Genomic DNA, 17,308 nt, shown 5'->3' on the forward strand with positions numbered 1-17,308 from the left:
GTGTTCTAGCAGGACCCTGATAATGAAATGCGTAAAAATCTGATAATTAGCAGCAGAGTCGAGGTACGAGGCCGGAAGGAACTTCTCGGCTTCCTTGCGGTGTGAGGGGTGCCCACCTGCAGGTCCTTTTTCCCTTCCAGTCCTCTGAATAAGCCTGGTGAACTGACTTGAGCAGCTACAAACCTTCAAGCTAAGCCACGACAAGGCAGTCCTCTGGCTGACCGGGGACCCCAAGAATGTGTGCCATCCACCTTCCCCCGGGCTAAGCCTTGCCTACCCTGAAACACTCACAGAAAGCAGCAAGTTCACAGTTTCTGTCTAAAGCATGCGCATTTCAGAAGTGGAGAGCTGTGAACCCAAACCTGAGACAAAGCCAACCACTACACAGGCATGAGCAGCAGTACGAGCTGCCCCCTTCAGGGATGCCCCAGCTCATCATGCCTCGAGGGCCTCTCTCCCCAAATTATCCTTCCCTCCCGCCCGCCCGCCCACGTGACATACTCTCAATTATTATTTTTCTTCAGAAAATTTCAGTCCCTACTTATCATTGAGGTCACTCAGTGCAAGGAAAAAACAAAACAAAAACAACAACAACAAAATCCTAAAAGCCCATACACCAAACGTATTGCTTGTTTCACGTCTAGAAAGTTCTTGGCTTTTGAGTCCGGAAACCATCTTCACATACTCTGAAATTATTGCTTGGAAGAGTCAATTGGCCATGGCGGGGGGGAAGGTGGCGAGGTTGGGGGTGTGTGGGCCAGAGCCACTCTCACTGTACCAGGACGAACGTCCCCCGCTGGCCAGAGGTCAGGTCCTCCATCTCACAGTCCCCCTGTGGCAGCCCGGCAGGATCACAACCTGGGGACAGCCTGGTGAGGCACTGTGGCAGGGGCCCAGTGGGGAGGGCCACCGGGCCAGCACTGATGTGCAAGTGGGTATCTAGGAGATGCGCGGCAGATGCCACGGGGGACATGCCAGCCTGCAGAAGGGGTGTTGGCAGCAGTGGAATTCCAGACACGAGGAGGCCATCACAGGGAGCAAGCACGTAGGGGACCGGGGACAGCTGGGGGCCCTGCTGGCAGCCAGATGAAGCAGCAGTGGCAGAAGTGTGGTGCTGTAATTGGAGCAGCCTGAAGAACAGAGACGGGGAGGGAGGAGGTCGGTCACCCTTGTGGTTGGCTCTGCCCGGCGAGTGTTCTGGTTTCAACACTGCCCAGGTGGGCCCCACCCACCTCAAAGCTGTAGATGGGATTTCACATAGCTCTGTGTGTGACGTGACACATCCCTGAGCCATCCTGACCCACATCCTGGCTGTTGTGGCAACTCAGAGATGTCAGGCTCAACAAGAGAGTCTTGGTCACCACTGCCCTCAAGGTTACTGAGCCTAGCCACTGTCCCTCCTTGCTCTATCCCCGACATAGAGGTCCCTAAGGAAGCACATGGCAGGGCACATCTCAGCATACAGGGAATGCTTGTTTCATGGGCTCCTTCAAAGAAAGGGCCAAGAGCACGGGAATGGTGTCAGGCCTACCTCTGCTGGTGCAGGACCTCTTCAAGTAGGCTCCTGCCCTCCCGGTTGCTGGTCGTGCAGCCTTGCAGGCCCGAGCTTGGGGCCGGGGTGTGGAAGGTACTCATCCCTCCCCGGGGAGTTCGGACAGAGGACTGGCACACCTGGCGAGCCAACCCTTTGATCTTGTTCAGTCCCAGGAACCCCTTGGTCCTCGCATTTTTCCTCAGCTGCTGCCTGAAGGCCTTCAGCCCTGTGGAGACAAGAGCAGGCAGGGGCTTAGCAGGCCCTTGGTTATGGCCGATGGCTTTCGGCCTGCTGGAGTTTCCATGCCCTGAGGAGGAGGGAAGGGAAGACTAACTGGGCAGCTATGGCCAAGGCTCCCTACAGGGCTGGCTTGGCAGTTGCTAGGTCCTGAGTCCAACATCCACACCTCCTTCGTCATCAGTCATCTTTCTAGGTCTGGGGCCGTGTGCCCTCCCACAGGTGTGTCTAGGGATGCTGTGGAGGAGAGAGAGTGCGGTGCACCGGGCTCTGGACGCTACCTGGACTGACACAGACATAGAGGGCCTCGCAGGTAGCTTGCCCCTGAGTGGCATAGAAAAGCCTGAAGCAGGCACGGGGCTGTTTTTGTAAAGGTCACCTCCTTGACCCTGTCTCTTGCACTCAGGACCAGGTCTGAGTCCACCCTGGACGCCAAGCTGCCTAGAACTGAGGCACTGGATGGCCCTGAGCAGGCTGGGACAAGACATCCACAACTCCCATCAAGGACAGAGCTGGCCCGCCAGGACAGCAGCACTCCCTGGGGCAGGAGAGATAAGCACAGAAGCGGCCCTTACCCTGAGTGAGAGAGGTGTCAGACGCTCTCCGCCCCTCCTGGAAGCTGACAGGAGGTAAGACGGCTGCGCCCAGCCCCGCCTGAGTCCGGAGCACAGGGGCGGCTGACTGTGATCCCAGGAGGGGCGAGGCCAGTCTGACTGGAGAGCTGGTACCCAGCAGCCCTGGGGTGGCCAGGCCACTGCCAAGTCCTGCGGGACCTTCACTTGCAGAGAAGGGGAGGCAGCTGTCGGAGCTGGTCCCTTCCGAGGGACTCGCCGTGGCGGAGGAGGAGACAATTATGCCTGTGGGGAGACCGGGTGCTTGAGCGGGAGACCTCACACCCCAGCATGCAGCCCCCCGAGGGATGAGGCACTTGGCCTGTTAAAGCGAGGGGAAGCTGCGGTATGGTATTCTCCACCTTGAGCTTCATCTAGGCCACCAGAGCCTAGAGGCCCTGGCTATGAACCCCTAGGTGCATGGGCCGATGGTAAGCTACCCAGCAAGGCTCAGACCCTGGGACAGGAAGAGGACCAAGGCAAAACACCTGTCCTCCAGGGCCTGGGACAGTCAAGGGGTGGCCCGCCAGTGAGATGAGCACATGCGCACCTAAGTATGAACCATGGGTCACTCAAAACACACACACACACACACACACACACACACACACACACACACACACACACCCTAACTGAGGGAAGGCGCCAGGCCAAGGGCCCATTTCAAATGGTCTTGGCCCTCACCCTGGATGCTGGGTCTCTGGACTTACAAGGAGGGTTGAGCGGGGAGAAATGGGTGGAGACTTCAGCCAACGTGTGCCTCCGGCCTGTGCTGCCGGGCAGGGGTTCCTGGACTTCCTGTTCCTCCTCCAGGCCAGGACCCTGCCTGGCCTCCTCGCTGATGGCTGTGTCCAGCAGACTGCTCGGGGAGATGGATCGGTGCCGGAACACTCCACTGCAGTTGGTATCCAGGGGGAACAGTAAGGGCTGCAAGGGAGGGACAAAAGCCCGTCACTTCTGGGGCCCTCCCTAAGAATGGATCCTGGTGGTCTATCAGGAGAGAGCGGGGAACCCACAAAGGACCAGCACCCACACACCTGAAGTGAGCTATGGAGGTCACAGTCTATCTCGCCCTGCAGGACAGACTGAGCCAAGGCTTGGGGCTGCGGGCACAGCAGAGAGGGCCGGAAAGGGTCACACGGGAGAATTTCTTGAGGAACCTGAGGCCAGAGGAGGGATGGGTTGTTAGGGAGTACTTCCAGGGTCAGGTACCGGTGGTAGCTGGCTGGTCCTACATGTAAAGCTGACAGAGGCCAGCCAGATGTTAGCTGATGATGCTAGGGGCCCAGTCTTCATCTGTGAGGTCACATGCATGTGCAGGTGACTGCTGTATGCGCGCGCATGCATGCATGCATGCAAGAACAAGAGCCTGCAGGGCCTGGCCCAGAGTAGAGCAGCCATAGCTCCGCCAACACTCCACTCCCCACAGCCCCGCCATTTCCCACAGCTGGTGGTTGAAGCACAACTAGGCTTGCAGTGAGGTCCGGGGAACTGCCCTGACAATCAGTGCCATGTCCTAGCACAGGACTGTGAGGGGGCATTTCACAGGGCTGGGAGGACTTGGGCTTTGAGAGGGAGCTCAGCCTTACCTCCAGACTGCTGAGGTCTGAGCTTCGGAGCTGGGGCTGTCTGGGGAGTGCAGGGGTGGGCCGGGTGGGCTGGGCGCTTCGATGCTCTTTGAGGCGCTCAAGTAGGAGGTAGTAAATGGCGGCAAAGTGGTTGTAGCTGCTGTTCTGCAGAGACTAGGGAGCAGGGATGGTGGGGTCAGAACGAGCCCGCTCGGCCTCACTAACCACTAGGCTTCCCTGTGAGACTCCTCCAGGTGACTCCCGGGCAGTCAAGAATATCCTTAGACAAGTTGGCCCTTAAACTAGACTGTAGCTCTGTTTTAACTCCACGGGCAAGGGCCCCGCTTTGCCCGAGTAACACAATCCCACCAGCATCCCAGGATGTGAGGGCTAGGCACGGCCAGTCGGCCGCCACGCAGCAGCACGCAGCTCGCTCACCTCTATTGTCCGCTGCCGGTCGATGCCGAGGGCCTGCATGATCCCTAGCACCTGTTCATTGTAGTCGCCCAGGTTGGAGGTATAGCCTTGCATGGAGAAGGCAGGGTCCTCCTGCTGCAGGAGCATGGGGTCGGCCCGCATCCACCGATGCTGGCGGATCTGGGCTATGGTTATGCGCTTAGCGGGGTCCACGACCAGCATGCGTCTGATGAGCGTCTCACAGTCTGTGAACGGGAAGGGCTCACACTAAGGACGGGACACTGGGCCTGGGGGCTCATTCCTACTCCCACAGTGGAGCTGATCACACAGGCAGAAACCACCCATATGACAGTCAAGAAATCCAAAGCTGCCATTTTAGTCTCCCCCGCTACAGAGGAGAGCTACCATGTTGGGGACCAGACGCAGAGAAAGACACTGCACCTTCCTAAGTACCTCCTGTTGTGGTACACGTGAGGCTGGTCGTACTTACAAAACAGGAAGCCTTGTGTGTGTGAGGGGCTGGCATCTTGGCTTTGCAACCGACAATGGGGGTGTTGCAAAGATGAAGGGACAATGGCTAGTGGGGGACTGCAGAGGCAGGCTTATAGGAAGGAGACAGACTGTAGGGAGAGGTTCCTGTCTGGGCTGTAAGTAGGCCACTGGAAAGCACCCGTGGCTTGGGTTTCTCTTGCAGCCTGATCACCCAGCCCAGAGTCCCGACTCGACTGCGGACTTGCTTGACAGGCACTGCCAAGACCCACCCACCACCTCTTGCCTAAAGCCGCCACCCAGCTTCCCCAAGGCTCTGCACGCACGCACCTTGAGACATGAAGAAGGGGATGCGGAAGCGGCCCTCCAGTACCCGCTGTCTCAGCGTAGGCAAGTTGGGCCCGTCGAAAGGGAGGGAGCCACAGACCAGGACGTACAGCACCACGCCGAGGCTCTGTGAATAACCAGACAGTTCAGGTTGGGATCCTGCTTGCCGGCTCCGGGCACTGTGCTGGCAGGCAGCGGGGTCCACAAAGGGCTCCTACCCAGACGTCCAGCTGGGGACCCTCGTACTCCTTCCCCTCGAAGACTTCGGGGGCTGCATATGGGGGGCTCCCACACCACGTGGACAGAGGCTCTCCTGGCTTGTAGAAATTCCCAAATCCAAAATCTGTGAGGCAAAGGGAGAGGCACTGGCATCAGTTTGGGACTCGTATGCACTCGCGTCCGTCCCCACAGGGCCACCCCTCGCCTGCCCACCAGCCCGCCCGCCCGCCCGCCCGCCAGGCACACACTCTTGCCTGCTAGCTTGATGTCCATGTTGCTGTCCAGGAGTAGGTTCTCCGTCTTGAGGTCCCGGTGGACGATGTGGTGGTTGTGGCAGTACTCCACCGCTGACAGAATCTGCCAGAATTTCTGCCTAGCCTCGTTTTCACTCAAGTGCCCGTTGGAAGTCAGATAATCTGAGGGAAACAACAAAGCAGTCACACCAGAAGACACCAAGCCTCCGGGGGCGGGGGGCATACAGGAGAAGGCGGGCTTCACCCACGCTAGCTATGACAAACTCAACTCACCAAACATTTCTCCATTTTTTGCAAATTCCGTGACAATGTAGAGCATATCCTTTGTCTCCATAACCTGAAACAACAAAAAGGAAAAACTTAAGTGGAAGAGAAAAGCGCACAAAGAAGCCGTGATAGTCGCACTTGAATCCCAAACAACCTTTGACCTCTCTCCAAGAAACTGCCTCCATCTTTTAAGGAAGGAGAGAGGGAGGGGGAAAAAAATCCCACAACCCGGAGAAGCAACTTTAAACACCTTGGGAGAAGACCCTCTGGCCCAACATCTGGCAACCCCGCCTCTTAAAGGGACAGAGCCGCTAACAGGACTGTACAGGGCAAGCATTTGGCTTGCCTGCCTCCTGGGAGCTCAGGGGCCACGGGTGCTAGAATCCCGGAAGGTCCTTTCAGAAGCCCCATGGACAAAAACCATAGCAGTCTGAGTGATCAATACAAGCACCCCACCCCCACCCGCTCGACTGACATTAACCCTTAAGAGCACCGCCTTGCCAGGTAAGGTACAGGGGACTGCTCTTTGTACAGTGCAGCGACTGGCATGTGTCAACAGCAATGGTCAATGTCAACATACACTTTCAGAGTTCGTTCATTGATTGGCAACTCTGTTACTTAAATAAAAAAAAAAGTTAAGCCAAAACTAAGCAACAAAGATTCAGGGTTTTGCTTTTTTTTTTTTGGTTTTTTTTTTTTTTTTGGGGGGGGGGTTCTGAAACAAATCAAAATTACACTTGTGCATATGCATAGGTTAAATATTCCAGGGGAGCCAGGTACGGTGGCATACACCTGTAATCCCAGCACTCTGGAGGCTGAGGCAAAATTAGCGGAAGTTCAAGGCCAGCCTGGTCTATATAGCAAATCCTAGCCCAGTCAGTCTAGGTAGTGAAATTGTCTCAATGCAAAGAAAGAAAGAAAACATTTCAGGGAGAGAAAGAGATTGTATTCCAACAGGAAGAAAGATTTCTTTATGTTTAAGACATACTGTTATTCCTTTAGAAGATACTTTAGAGACTCTTTTTGAGTCATAAATTTTACTAAGAAATGTGTTATTAAAAAACGTAGCAATTCCACTAAAATTTCAGCCGTTGTCCCCTCCGCACAGTGTGGTGCGGTAGAAGACCTCTGCTCGCGCCTTTTCTACACAGAAGAAGAGGAGGAAAACAGACTTAGCGTCTATCTTTCAACCTTTTAAGACCCCAAATAAACCAACTGTGGTGATGGACATCTGTCATCAGAGACTACCGCAGGAGACTGCCCCCAAGTCTAAGGCCATCGGACACAGAGAGCACCAGGGCCAGCTAGAGCAGCTAGCTACACTGCAAGACCCTATTTCAACAGCCGCAACCAGACAAACACTCCCCACCCCCACCTAAAGGAGAGCCCGGGATGCCTCAGCAGGACTCTGGGGCCAGAGGTCAGCTGAATGAATGCTAGACACCAGCATCAAGACCAGAGTACCAGCTGGCTTCAGCAGCCCACTCAATCCCGAAAGCTGAGTCACTGAAGACAGGAGCGTCACCCGGGTGACATTCCCTCGTGGTAAGAGCCTACCTAACCTGGTGGGCAAGTGGAAGGCAGGAAGAAGGTGCTAAGACAGCACAGACTGGCCTCCACAAACAGAGCACAGGAGTTGTTAACCCCTCCCAGCCCCCTCTCTCAAGCACTGCCCCGGAGGAAACCTGTCTTCCAGTACAACTTAGAGATGAAGATTGAAATAATGTACGAGTGCACAGCCCTGGGCTCTGTGTTTAAGAGATTCGAAGGGAGCTGTCACCACAGGCCAAACACAAACTCCGGAGACTTGTCTGCCTTTGTTCTGAGAAGGACTGGCCGGGGATAATTTTAAATTACAGTTCTTTCCCCTCCTGAACCGTAAACACAGCTTTTCCCACTGTCCCTTGGAGTCACCTCAGGCTCATGAGGATCCTGAGAGTCACTGACAGGACTTACACACCAATACAAGCAGATACAAAAACAACATCCACGAGGCCTGGCTCCTCTATACATTGAGCTATTTCACAGCAGCAGAAGTGGCCAGTTATCACAAGGCAGATTGAGGAAGACCGTCAGGAAACAAAAGACAGACACGAGGGTAAGGCGTATCCTCAGCCCAGCTTAAATGGCAAGTTCACAGGGCTGAAGTATCTATCTCCCCAGCTTCCCTCAGCACTCCGGCTACATCTGGGAGACTGCATCCCAAAGACACGCTAAGGAGACCCGGGAAAGGACAATCCTCTGCAAAGGCGGAAGTTTCCAGTGTCACTCAAGCCTGACACATATGGCTATCCTCACAGTGACAGGAGCTCAACAATGGACCTCAACACATACAAAACTGGAACACATTACAATACTAGATAAAATTCCAACGAGGCAAAAGTCAAGTAGAACCCAGAACAAGAGACTAACAATCAATAAAGCTGCACAGCCCAGTGAAGGTCAACCTGGTTACTTTGTACTCCGGGTTCACTTCCCACACAGCCTCAGAAACACTGACTACCTTCAGGGACCCAAGAAGGCTCAGGGTGTGGCACGTGGAAGGATGGATGTGCCCGCAGCGAGGGGCCTCCGGCTCACCTGATAAAGCTTGATGATATTCGGGTGGTTCAGAAGTTTCATGAGCTGGACCTCCCGGTAGATCTTCTCCAAATTGCTAGAATCTAACCGTGTCTTGTCAATTATTTTTATTGCAACCTACAGATTTTAAAAAGAAAAAAAGGGGGGAAAAACCTTCAAGAAACCTCACTTGTACTTTTTTTTTTTTTTGACAATTGAATTTCTCAAACATTTGATGTCTTCAAGAGGTCACAAGAAGTTGGGGGGAAAATTAAAAGAAGCCACTAACATTATTTAAAGGGATAGAAGTTAAATTAAAGCCCCTGTATTTGCCAGCTAGCTTTATTACAAGGAGCTGCTCTTTTCTGGTGCTCTCTCTCTCTCTCTCTCTCTCTCTCTCTCTCTCTCTCTCTCTCTCTCTCTCGGAGGGGACGGTTGCTGGTCATTATTATCTTTGCTGTTTCCTAGTAATTGTACAAATTATGTAGAATTATAATACAAAAGCTTTTTCCCCCTTTACCAGACTAAACACTGTCATCGTTTACAATTGTGACAATCAACTCTGCAGGACTGAATCAGCACAGGGGGCCAACCCCTGGCTGGATCCACCCCCTGGTTTAGTTCCCCCACACAACACGCGCGCGCACCTGCGTTTTGGTGACTCGGTGCCGCGCCAGCTTAACCACTGCAAAATTGCCTTTGCCCAGGGTCCGTTCCACGTCGTAAAAGCCCACCCGGAGAGGTTTCTGCTGGCCCTGGCCGGTGCCTGAGGGGACCGCACTGAACTCCGACATGATCACCATGGCTTCGGGCCGCACCTGCGGGTCAGCGAGGAGTGCGCTCAGCACCGACCGACTCCGGTTCGGTCTCGATCCGTTTCCCCGCCAAGCCCGGCCACTGAAACTGTGTCCGCCAGGCCACCACGCGTGCGTCCTCGACCCTCTGTTCCTCCAGCCCCAGGCTCCTAGTGTGGTCCCGACCCTGGATCGCAGCTCACACCCCCACCCGCTCATTCCTTGACACTGTGTCTCCTCGCCTAAAGTCCCCACGCACGCACTCCTCTACCCCGAACCCCCAGCCTGCGCCCCCACGCGCGCGCCCCCTCGATCCCAGGTTCCCTCAGTGCGAGCCCCCACGCACGCGCCCCCCGACCTCCGGTCCCGGGCGGGCGGGCGCGCGCGCCAGCAGTCCACCCGCAGTCGACCCCAAGCCAGCTCCTGGACACCCTCCGGTCCCGGGCTTTCACCGCGCTCCCGACCACCAGAGCCAACGCTCCGCTCCTCAGGACAGGCTCCACAACCCGGCGCTCGCAGACCCGCCTCCGGGCGCCGACCCGCAACAATGGGGAGCCCGCCGGGCTGGAGTCCTGCCCGCGACCCCATGCGCGCACCTGCGGGCCTCGGAGACCCGAACCCGCGCCATCGCTCACCTCCGCCGCCCTCCGTGAGCCCGACCCGGGACGCCACCCGCTCGGCTGCTAGCTCTGCTCCGGTGCCCTCCGTTCGCGCCGCCGCCGCCAACGCTGCCGCCGCCGCCCGGGCCTCGCCGCATGTCAGCGCCCCGCCGCCGCCGGCCGCACGCGGCAACGCCCCGCCCCGCCCCGGCCCCGCCCCGCGCAAGCCCCGCCCCGGCCCGCCCCCCCGCGGCAGGCACAGCCCATTGACGTCGTTTTGACGCCAGAGCGACGCGCGGCCGGGTGCCTGCCGAGGGGGAGCGGAGATCGGGCGGTTGCCAAGAGACTGGAGGCTCTGACGCGCGCGCCGGTGAGGCCGTCGCCATGGCGACCGCGGGCGGTGACGTCAGGGGCCCGGCTCAGCAACCGCCCGAGACTGCTGGCGCCCCCTGCCGGGCATGGGCGACACTGCTGTAGCCCTCCCCCCTGACCGGGAGACCGAGCCTGCTTTGGGACCTCTTCCAGGGGCATCATGGTGGGTACGGTGCCTTGTGGGTGCTCAGTGCCCTCTTCGGACGCAGCAGGGTGGAATAGAGCCGCGGGATTTTCGGCGTGGGGCTCTGGGGCTGATGGCCCTAGACTGATCACTCTGCTATGCTGGGCACTCGATGTGCAGCCAGCAGCGGTTGCCCCTTGACCCTCACTTCATCCCTGAGAGAGCCGGCCGCCAGCTTCAAGAATGCCTGGCTCTAGCAAAGAGTTGGTCAGTTGAACGCCACTTACTTTTGTTAGAGAGAGAGAGAGAGAGAGAGAGAGAGAGAGAGAGAGAGAGAGAGAGAGAGAGAGAGACTCTAAATATTCAGCAAGTTGGAAAGTTAAAGCAAGAAAACGCGTGTCATTTTCCCGAAGCCTCCTGCTTCAAGGGCCACCTTGAAGGACTCGCCACTCTGGTCCAGCAGTGTCCTGGGACAGCTGAACAGGACGGGTGCTTTAGACACGGGCAGCGAAAGGACCCAGCCGCTACTCAGGGCTGATAGGTGGGGCCCTTGGAGGACTGGGCACTTTGCCTATTTGCTTGCTGCCTGCCAATTGGCCCACCCTGTCTGTCGCCGCTTCCAGACAACAGATAGGACACAGAGTGGCTGGGACCTTGGGACTGACCCTGAGAGTGCATGCCGGAAGCAGGGCCCATTAAAGGGGAGACGGAGTGTGGAGAGAGTGGAAATGGCATGTGTGTGACTCCTTCTGTTTGTGTTCCCTCACACCTCATCAGAAAGTAAGATGTGTTCTTAAGGGCAGCCGGGAAAGGGGACAGACGATTCTCCAAAGGCTAGGAAGGTGGCTGTTTGGAGCTAAACTTCTGTGTCTCTTTTCCTCATGGCTTCCTGTGTGAGAGAAAAACTAGCACCGGGTGGATTGATTAACAATTCATCAGAATTCACTCCTCAACGGAGGAAGACTTCCTGGGTAGAGGCGGGTGGTGTAGACTGGCCTGAGAGAGGGCTCTCGGGGGCCAGCCATGTACTACTGTTACTGTACATTACCCCCACAAGGATCACACCTGTTCCAGCCCTGCCTTTCCCGGTTCGTGTGTTTTGAAGGACATTCAAGGACAATAGCCATCTCAGGGCCCCTTAGTCTTCCAACATGTCCCCCCCCCCCCCGGTTTGTCCCAGGTACATAAATCAAGGTTTGGGGCAGTTATTTAGTCTCTCCTATCTGAACGGCTCGCTGCTGTTCCCAGGAAAGCTGCACAGAGGTTAGGAAAACCCCTTGTTCTTACCTCATGGGCCCCATCCCTTCCCAGCCTGTCCACCCACTGGCCTCGGTCTAGCCAGAGCCTTCCCAAAAGGTCTGAAGTGTTCACAAACACGTCATCAGTGTGAGGTTCCAAAGGACAAATGGCTGAGGTGCCCATTAACCTATCAGGGCTGACACGTGCATTAGTATCTCTCAGCGTCTAAAGTGCCTGGCTCCTCTCAGCCGCTTCAGTCTCATAGAAGCTAGCTAACCGTTTCGGCCATGGACTGACCCTCTTGGTTCTTCTTTTGTGCTCGCTCCCTCTCTCTCTCCCCCTTCCCCCTCTCGGTCTTTGTCCTCTTGCTCCCCACTTCTCTCTCTCCTCTCACGGTCCAGTCTATTGCTCTGCCATGCCCATCTGGACCCTTCCAGATGCCTCTGGCTATTCTCTCCCTCATGACTACAATAAACCAAAACCAAGAACATTCCCCTCAGCCAGACCTAGGTCATGTCCTCAAGTCAACACAAAGAGCTTAGGGCCCAGACCCAGTGGAGGATGCTGTCCCAGAGGCAAACCCGGATCCTGAGAATCTGCGTCCCATAGCTGTCCTGTGCCAGCAGTGACCATACCTGATCCTCCCAGATCCTAGAGGAGGGGGTGCTGTGTCCATAGAGGCAGAGAGTGGGGCTGGTACCTGGCACTCTCTTGAAATCCTGTCTTCCCCAAGAGGCTCTGTGTTATTGATCCCTGGAAACTATTTCTTCCAGCACCTTGTTTTCTGTCGTGTTCTGTGGTAATGTTTTGGTACTTGAGGAGGAAGAGAGCACCAGGCATGCGCTTCTGGAGACGTGAGCAAATGACTCAGGGATTCCTCACCTAGGTCAGGGGAGGGAGCACCGGGTTGTGTCAGGGAGGTGGCTTCGTGACATAGTACTCTGGCTGGCAAATGAGAACCACTCTGTCTCCCATCATACCCGTCCTGGGAGTCCTGGAGGCTGGTTTTCTTGATTGGACCATGAGGTTGGAAGTCCTATCTGCTGGGCCAGAGCCCTTCAGCTGTTCATGATTGTGCAGGCCGTGCCACGGCCCTACCTTCCCGACCTAAATCAACACGAACCGAGCATGGAGTTCTGCACCAGCTCTGAGAAAAGGGGCTGCTACCCTGAGCCATGAGGACCTTGGTGTTCCTCTGAGGAGAGGGGTGGCTTCATGTATCACTGAGAGTTGAACAAGGCACCCTTCTTTCTTGGCCCACTCCACTTAGTACTGAAGGGCCCCTTTGCCCTTCTGGCTGAGTCTCTCTTGGTTTTATGCTTTGCACAGCTTCTGCGTGGTGGCTCCTGAAGCGGTCAGGGAAAATGGGCTGCCCCAGCCTGGTCACTTACCTTGCTTTATTTGGGCCCACCTTACTTCTGAACAGTGACAAGCTACTGTGTGTGCTGAGGCAGGAGTCACAGCCCAGGTTTGGGATGACAGCAGAAAGGAGGCCTAAGACTGAGGAATCCCCAGTCATGGGTCAGGAGCTCAGTGAGCAAGTCCACCCAAAGGCTGCCTAGCCTTGCCCTTGACAGCATCCCACGTGCCCAGAGGCACCCGCCCTAGAATGCCACTGTGTTAGAGTATGCCTGGGCAGGGCCCCTGCCTCCCAGGACAGTGACCAGATCAGCCAGCAGGGACCACTTATCAGAGCAACAAAGCAACAAAGCAAGCTGGCTCCTGACTGAGAGAAGTGGGAATTCTAGAGACGAAAGTGGGAGGTGTCTGGGTTCTGGAGAGGTGGCCCAGGACAAAACAGATGGAGAAGCATCTGTGCACGTGCCAGTCGATATGTGTTTACCCATGACCAGCAAACCCTGATTCCAGAGCACTGGGCTTCCTGTTTGTAATGGGAAAATTGTTAGTTAATTAAGATTTCAGCTTTTGGATCTTTTAAGTTTTATTTCTCATTTTTTTTTTTAACATTAGCACATAGAGTAATAGGCTTCACCATAAGAGTTTTATACACCATCTTGTTTATTCTCTCTCCTCCCCTTCTCTCTCCTCCCCTCACCCCCTGCCTCCCTCCACATGGCTTTCTTCCTCTTTCAAATCTCAGGTATTGGCTTATTGTCGTCTCCCCACCCCCAACCTTCCCAGAAGACACCATTTCCTCCCTCTAGTTTGAATACCTGTGTGTGTGTGTGTGTGTGTGTGTGTGTGTATTTGCATATAGAAACTAAAATCTAGGCTGCATACATGAGAGAATGTGTGGTATTTGGTATTTGTCTTTCTGGGCATGAACACCTAAGAGAGCTCTCAGTTCTATCTATCCATTTTGCTGCAAATGTCATGAATTCATTTTCCTTTGTAGCCGAATGAAGTCCCTTTGGGTACATGGAGCACATTTTCCTGTTCTATCCACCCACTGGTGGGTAGCCAGGCTGATCCCACGTTACCTGTCATGAACAGTGTAGCTAGAAACGTGGACATAACAAAAAACATCTGCCTTATACTGGCTTGGGTTGGTAAGGCTGGGTCATATCGTAGTTCTGCACTTGGGGTTGTTGTTGCTGTTGTTGTTGTTGTTTGTCTGTCTGTTTTAGAACTCTCCTTTGCTGGTTAGTTCTTGCCAGCCAGCTGGGAAGAGAGAACTTAACTGAGAAGATGCTTACCTCAGATTACCCTTGGCGTTTTCTTGATTGACAACTGATGTGGGAGGAACCAGCCCACTTTGGGTGGTACCACCCCTAGGCAGGAAGTCCTAGTGGTATATGGAAGCCGGGGGAGTCTTAAGTCTTAAGTCTTAAGCCTCTGCTTAAGTTTCTGCCCTGTCCTCCCTTCATCATGGACTGTGAACTGTAAAGCTAAAATAAACTCCTCCCTCCCCAGTGCACTTTTGGTCACAGTGTTTAAGACAGCAGTGAAAAGCACCTCCATACGAAACTTCACAGTGACCACACGGTCTCATGTGGCCCAGCAATACACAAAGGTTGTAAGCTTAATTTTGTTTTCTCTTTGGGAACTCAGGGCCCTTACATGTTCTAGGCAAGTGCTCTGCCACTGAGCTACCTTGCCAGTCGTCATGAAGAATCATGGGTACTTGCTGCAGCATGGTCTTGCTCAATGGTCTGAACCTGAGGACTATGAGGCCTTTGAATGCCTGTGTGGCCAACCTGTACTACAAACCTGTAAGGTCACTGGAGATGGGTATGCACAAGATGAGGTTAGTGTCCATAGGATCAGCAAGGGCCAAAAAGGACCATCAGAACCTAGTCAGTCTGGGGCCTTGTTTAGGAACGCCTCCTTAGGACTGCTCATCTGCCCTGGGGAGACATGTCTGAAGTCCCCGGTGTCTCCTCCAGGATGAATAGACCTATGTTCATGAATGTCAGCTCTGCTGTTCAATCAGAGGAAGCAGGTACCTGGGGGGTGTCGGTTTGTTTTCTGATACTGTGACAAAATGCCCGAGCCCAGAGAGCTGCTTTGCTGTGGCCTTCTTTGGTGGCTGAGGCTGGCTTATGGTTTATCGAGCTGATGATTCTGAAGGCTGGAATGTCCAAGAGCAGGATGCTGGCTTCCCTCCAGGGCCTTCTTCCTGCATCATAAGGTCGTCGTAACTTGATGCAGGTGGCAGGTGCTCCAGCTCAGGCCCCTGTACCTTCCTTCCTCTTCCTATAAAGCCACTGAAGGCCCCAGGGAGCCCTTCCGTTGTGAACGCATATATCCCAACTACCTCCCCAAAGCCCCAACTCCACAGACCATCAACATAGAAATTTGGGGACTAAAGCGACAGCAGGTGAACTTTGAGTCTCCCAGCTCAGACCCTGGGAGTGGGGCGAGTGTGGGGAGGACAACTACAAGGAGGACACATTCAACAAGCACAGAGATGAACAACGTTCTGACTGTCCTCATGGGAGAGTCTGGGAAGCTCTGTCTGGTACAGATATGGAGAGAGCAGCCCCCGGGCCCCAGCATGAGCCGGAGCAGGCCTTATGCTTTACCACTGGGCTCTCTGCAGGACTGCACAGGGCGCTGTGACTCCCATGACAGATGTTTAGTGGCCACTCGCAGCCTCTCGGGTCCACAGCTGTGCACACAGCTGGCTTTGTTGGTTTGTTTTCTTTAGTCCGGACAGAAACCACATACACGTCTCTACAATCCATATGAGCTGTGCTAGGTGCTGTGGGTATGAATGTGAGCGAGCATGCCCCAGACTGCCAAGAAATGGTGACACACAGGGTGACACCCTGCCAGGGTCAAGGTGAGAAGTGACAGGTCAACCTGAGTTTTATTTGCACCAGGCAGTCTGGTATCAGATGGCCCCCAAAGGCTCATGCGGTACCAGCTGTGGCAGCACTGATAGATGCTGGAAGCACTGGGGTTGGATGTCACCCACACCATCTTTCCAGGGCATTGGTTCTCAAAAGACAGACAACTGAGGGGCTGGAGAGACGGCCCAGTGGTTAAGGGAGCTCTGAGATGTTCTTTTTGAAGGCCTTAGCGTCAGTTCCTAGCAGTTCATGCGACACCTCACAACCATCTGCAACTCAGTTCCAGGGACTCTGACTCCTTCTCCTGACCTCTGTATACATGAGGTGCAGATATATGCACAGAGGAAGAAAAAACACCTGTACGCATAGTTAATAATATATTTTAAAAAGATGGGCAATTGAGACAGGAAACCATAATCAAGCTCCTTGCAAAGGACAATGACGCAGGGCAGTGAAACAGAGGGCTTGGCAGGGACAGTGGCCTTGGATGACCTGTGAGGCGTGGACTTTGGCGCAGGCCCGAGTGTCCCCAAGGGTGCAGGCAGGAGGCAGCCATTTGCCTCTTCCTTATGAATTGTGCCCTGGATATGGGGTCTGGAACAAGCTCTGAGTTCAGGGTGGAAAATCTGTCAGTGACCTTCAGTGAGGCCAAGTGTCTGTTTGCAGTGTGCTGCCCAAATGTTTGCGTGGCCTCTCCAGAGGCGCTTGAGGGCAGGTGTGGCACTTCGGGTTTACCTGACAAGGTTGACAGGGAGAGCGAAAGGACAAAGAAACTAAGGTTTGGCCTTAGCAAGCAAGCTGGAGAAGGGAGCGAAGAAGGAGGGTGAGCCCAGGGTTGGAGCCCTGGTAGCTCAAGAGGTAAAAGCAATTCCCTGCCATTTCTCACAGCTCAGACCCTGAGCATGGGGAGGATCCACAGTGATCTCCAAGTAAAGCCCCCAGCGGTCTAGGAGGGAGAGCCAGAGAGAGAGTGAGAGCTAAGGGCCAGGAGTTTGCCTTTCCCCTTGGTTTCCGGATGGGGCTCCAGTGATTTCAGCTGCTTGATGTAGGGAGAAGATGGTCCCTAAGCACTCGGGTCTTTCCTATGAAATTACAACCAACTATTTTCGAGTACAAGGGGTGTTCTAAGGTCTTCTTTTTTTCCTGAAACCAAGCCAAGTGCAAGGCCAACATATCCTGCATTCCCAGCTCTATCTCCATGTCCTTTCTGGTGTGTGTGTGTGTGTGTGTGTGTGTGTGTATGTGTGTCATTGGCTACTTTCCTTGATGCTGTTACAAAATCCTGGACAGAAGAAACTTGGGCAGGAAGGGTTTATCAGAGCTCAGTTTAAGGCTGTAGTCCATCATGGTGATGGAGGCTGTAGTCCATCGCGGTGATGGAGGCTGTAGTCCATCGCGGTGATGGAGGCTGTAGTCCATCGCGGTGATGGAGGCTGTAGTCC

At 54.8% G+C, this 17,308-nt stretch overlaps 1 protein-coding gene across 2 annotated transcripts; it reads right to left on the bottom strand.

Annotated features, from left to right (window-relative positions):
- Positions 1-492: 492 nt before the first annotated feature.
- On the bottom strand, positions 493-12,374 carry Sik1 (salt inducible kinase 1). 2 transcript variants are annotated; one of them, XM_029533142.1, is made up of 14 exons: positions 12,246-12,374; positions 9,130-9,300; positions 8,504-8,620; positions 5,930-5,993; positions 5,657-5,818; positions 5,402-5,526; positions 5,187-5,310; positions 4,389-4,612; positions 3,972-4,124; positions 3,420-3,542; positions 3,093-3,309; positions 2,347-2,628; positions 1,532-1,760; positions 493-1,130 (listed from the first exon to the last, which is right to left on the bottom strand). In XM_029533142.1, exons 2-14 carry the CDS (start codon positions 9,283-9,285, stop codon positions 770-772), a joined length of 2,337 nt encoding a protein of 778 aa, XP_029389002.1. In that variant the 5' UTR covers positions 9,286-9,300; positions 12,246-12,374; the 3' UTR covers positions 493-769. The 2 variants fall into 2 exon arrangements, with proteins under 2 accessions (XP_029389002.1, XP_021076992.1); XM_021221333.2 differs by lacking the exon at positions 12,246-12,374 and adding an exon at positions 9,912-10,008.
- Between the last annotated feature and the right edge of the window lie 4,934 nt (positions 12,375-17,308).

Source organism: Mus pahari, chromosome 21 (assembly GCF_900095145.1).
Source record: "Mus pahari chromosome 21, PAHARI_EIJ_v1.1, whole genome shotgun sequence".
In the NCBI taxonomy this organism is placed as follows: Eukaryota; Metazoa; Chordata; class Mammalia; order Rodentia; family Muridae; genus Mus; species Mus pahari.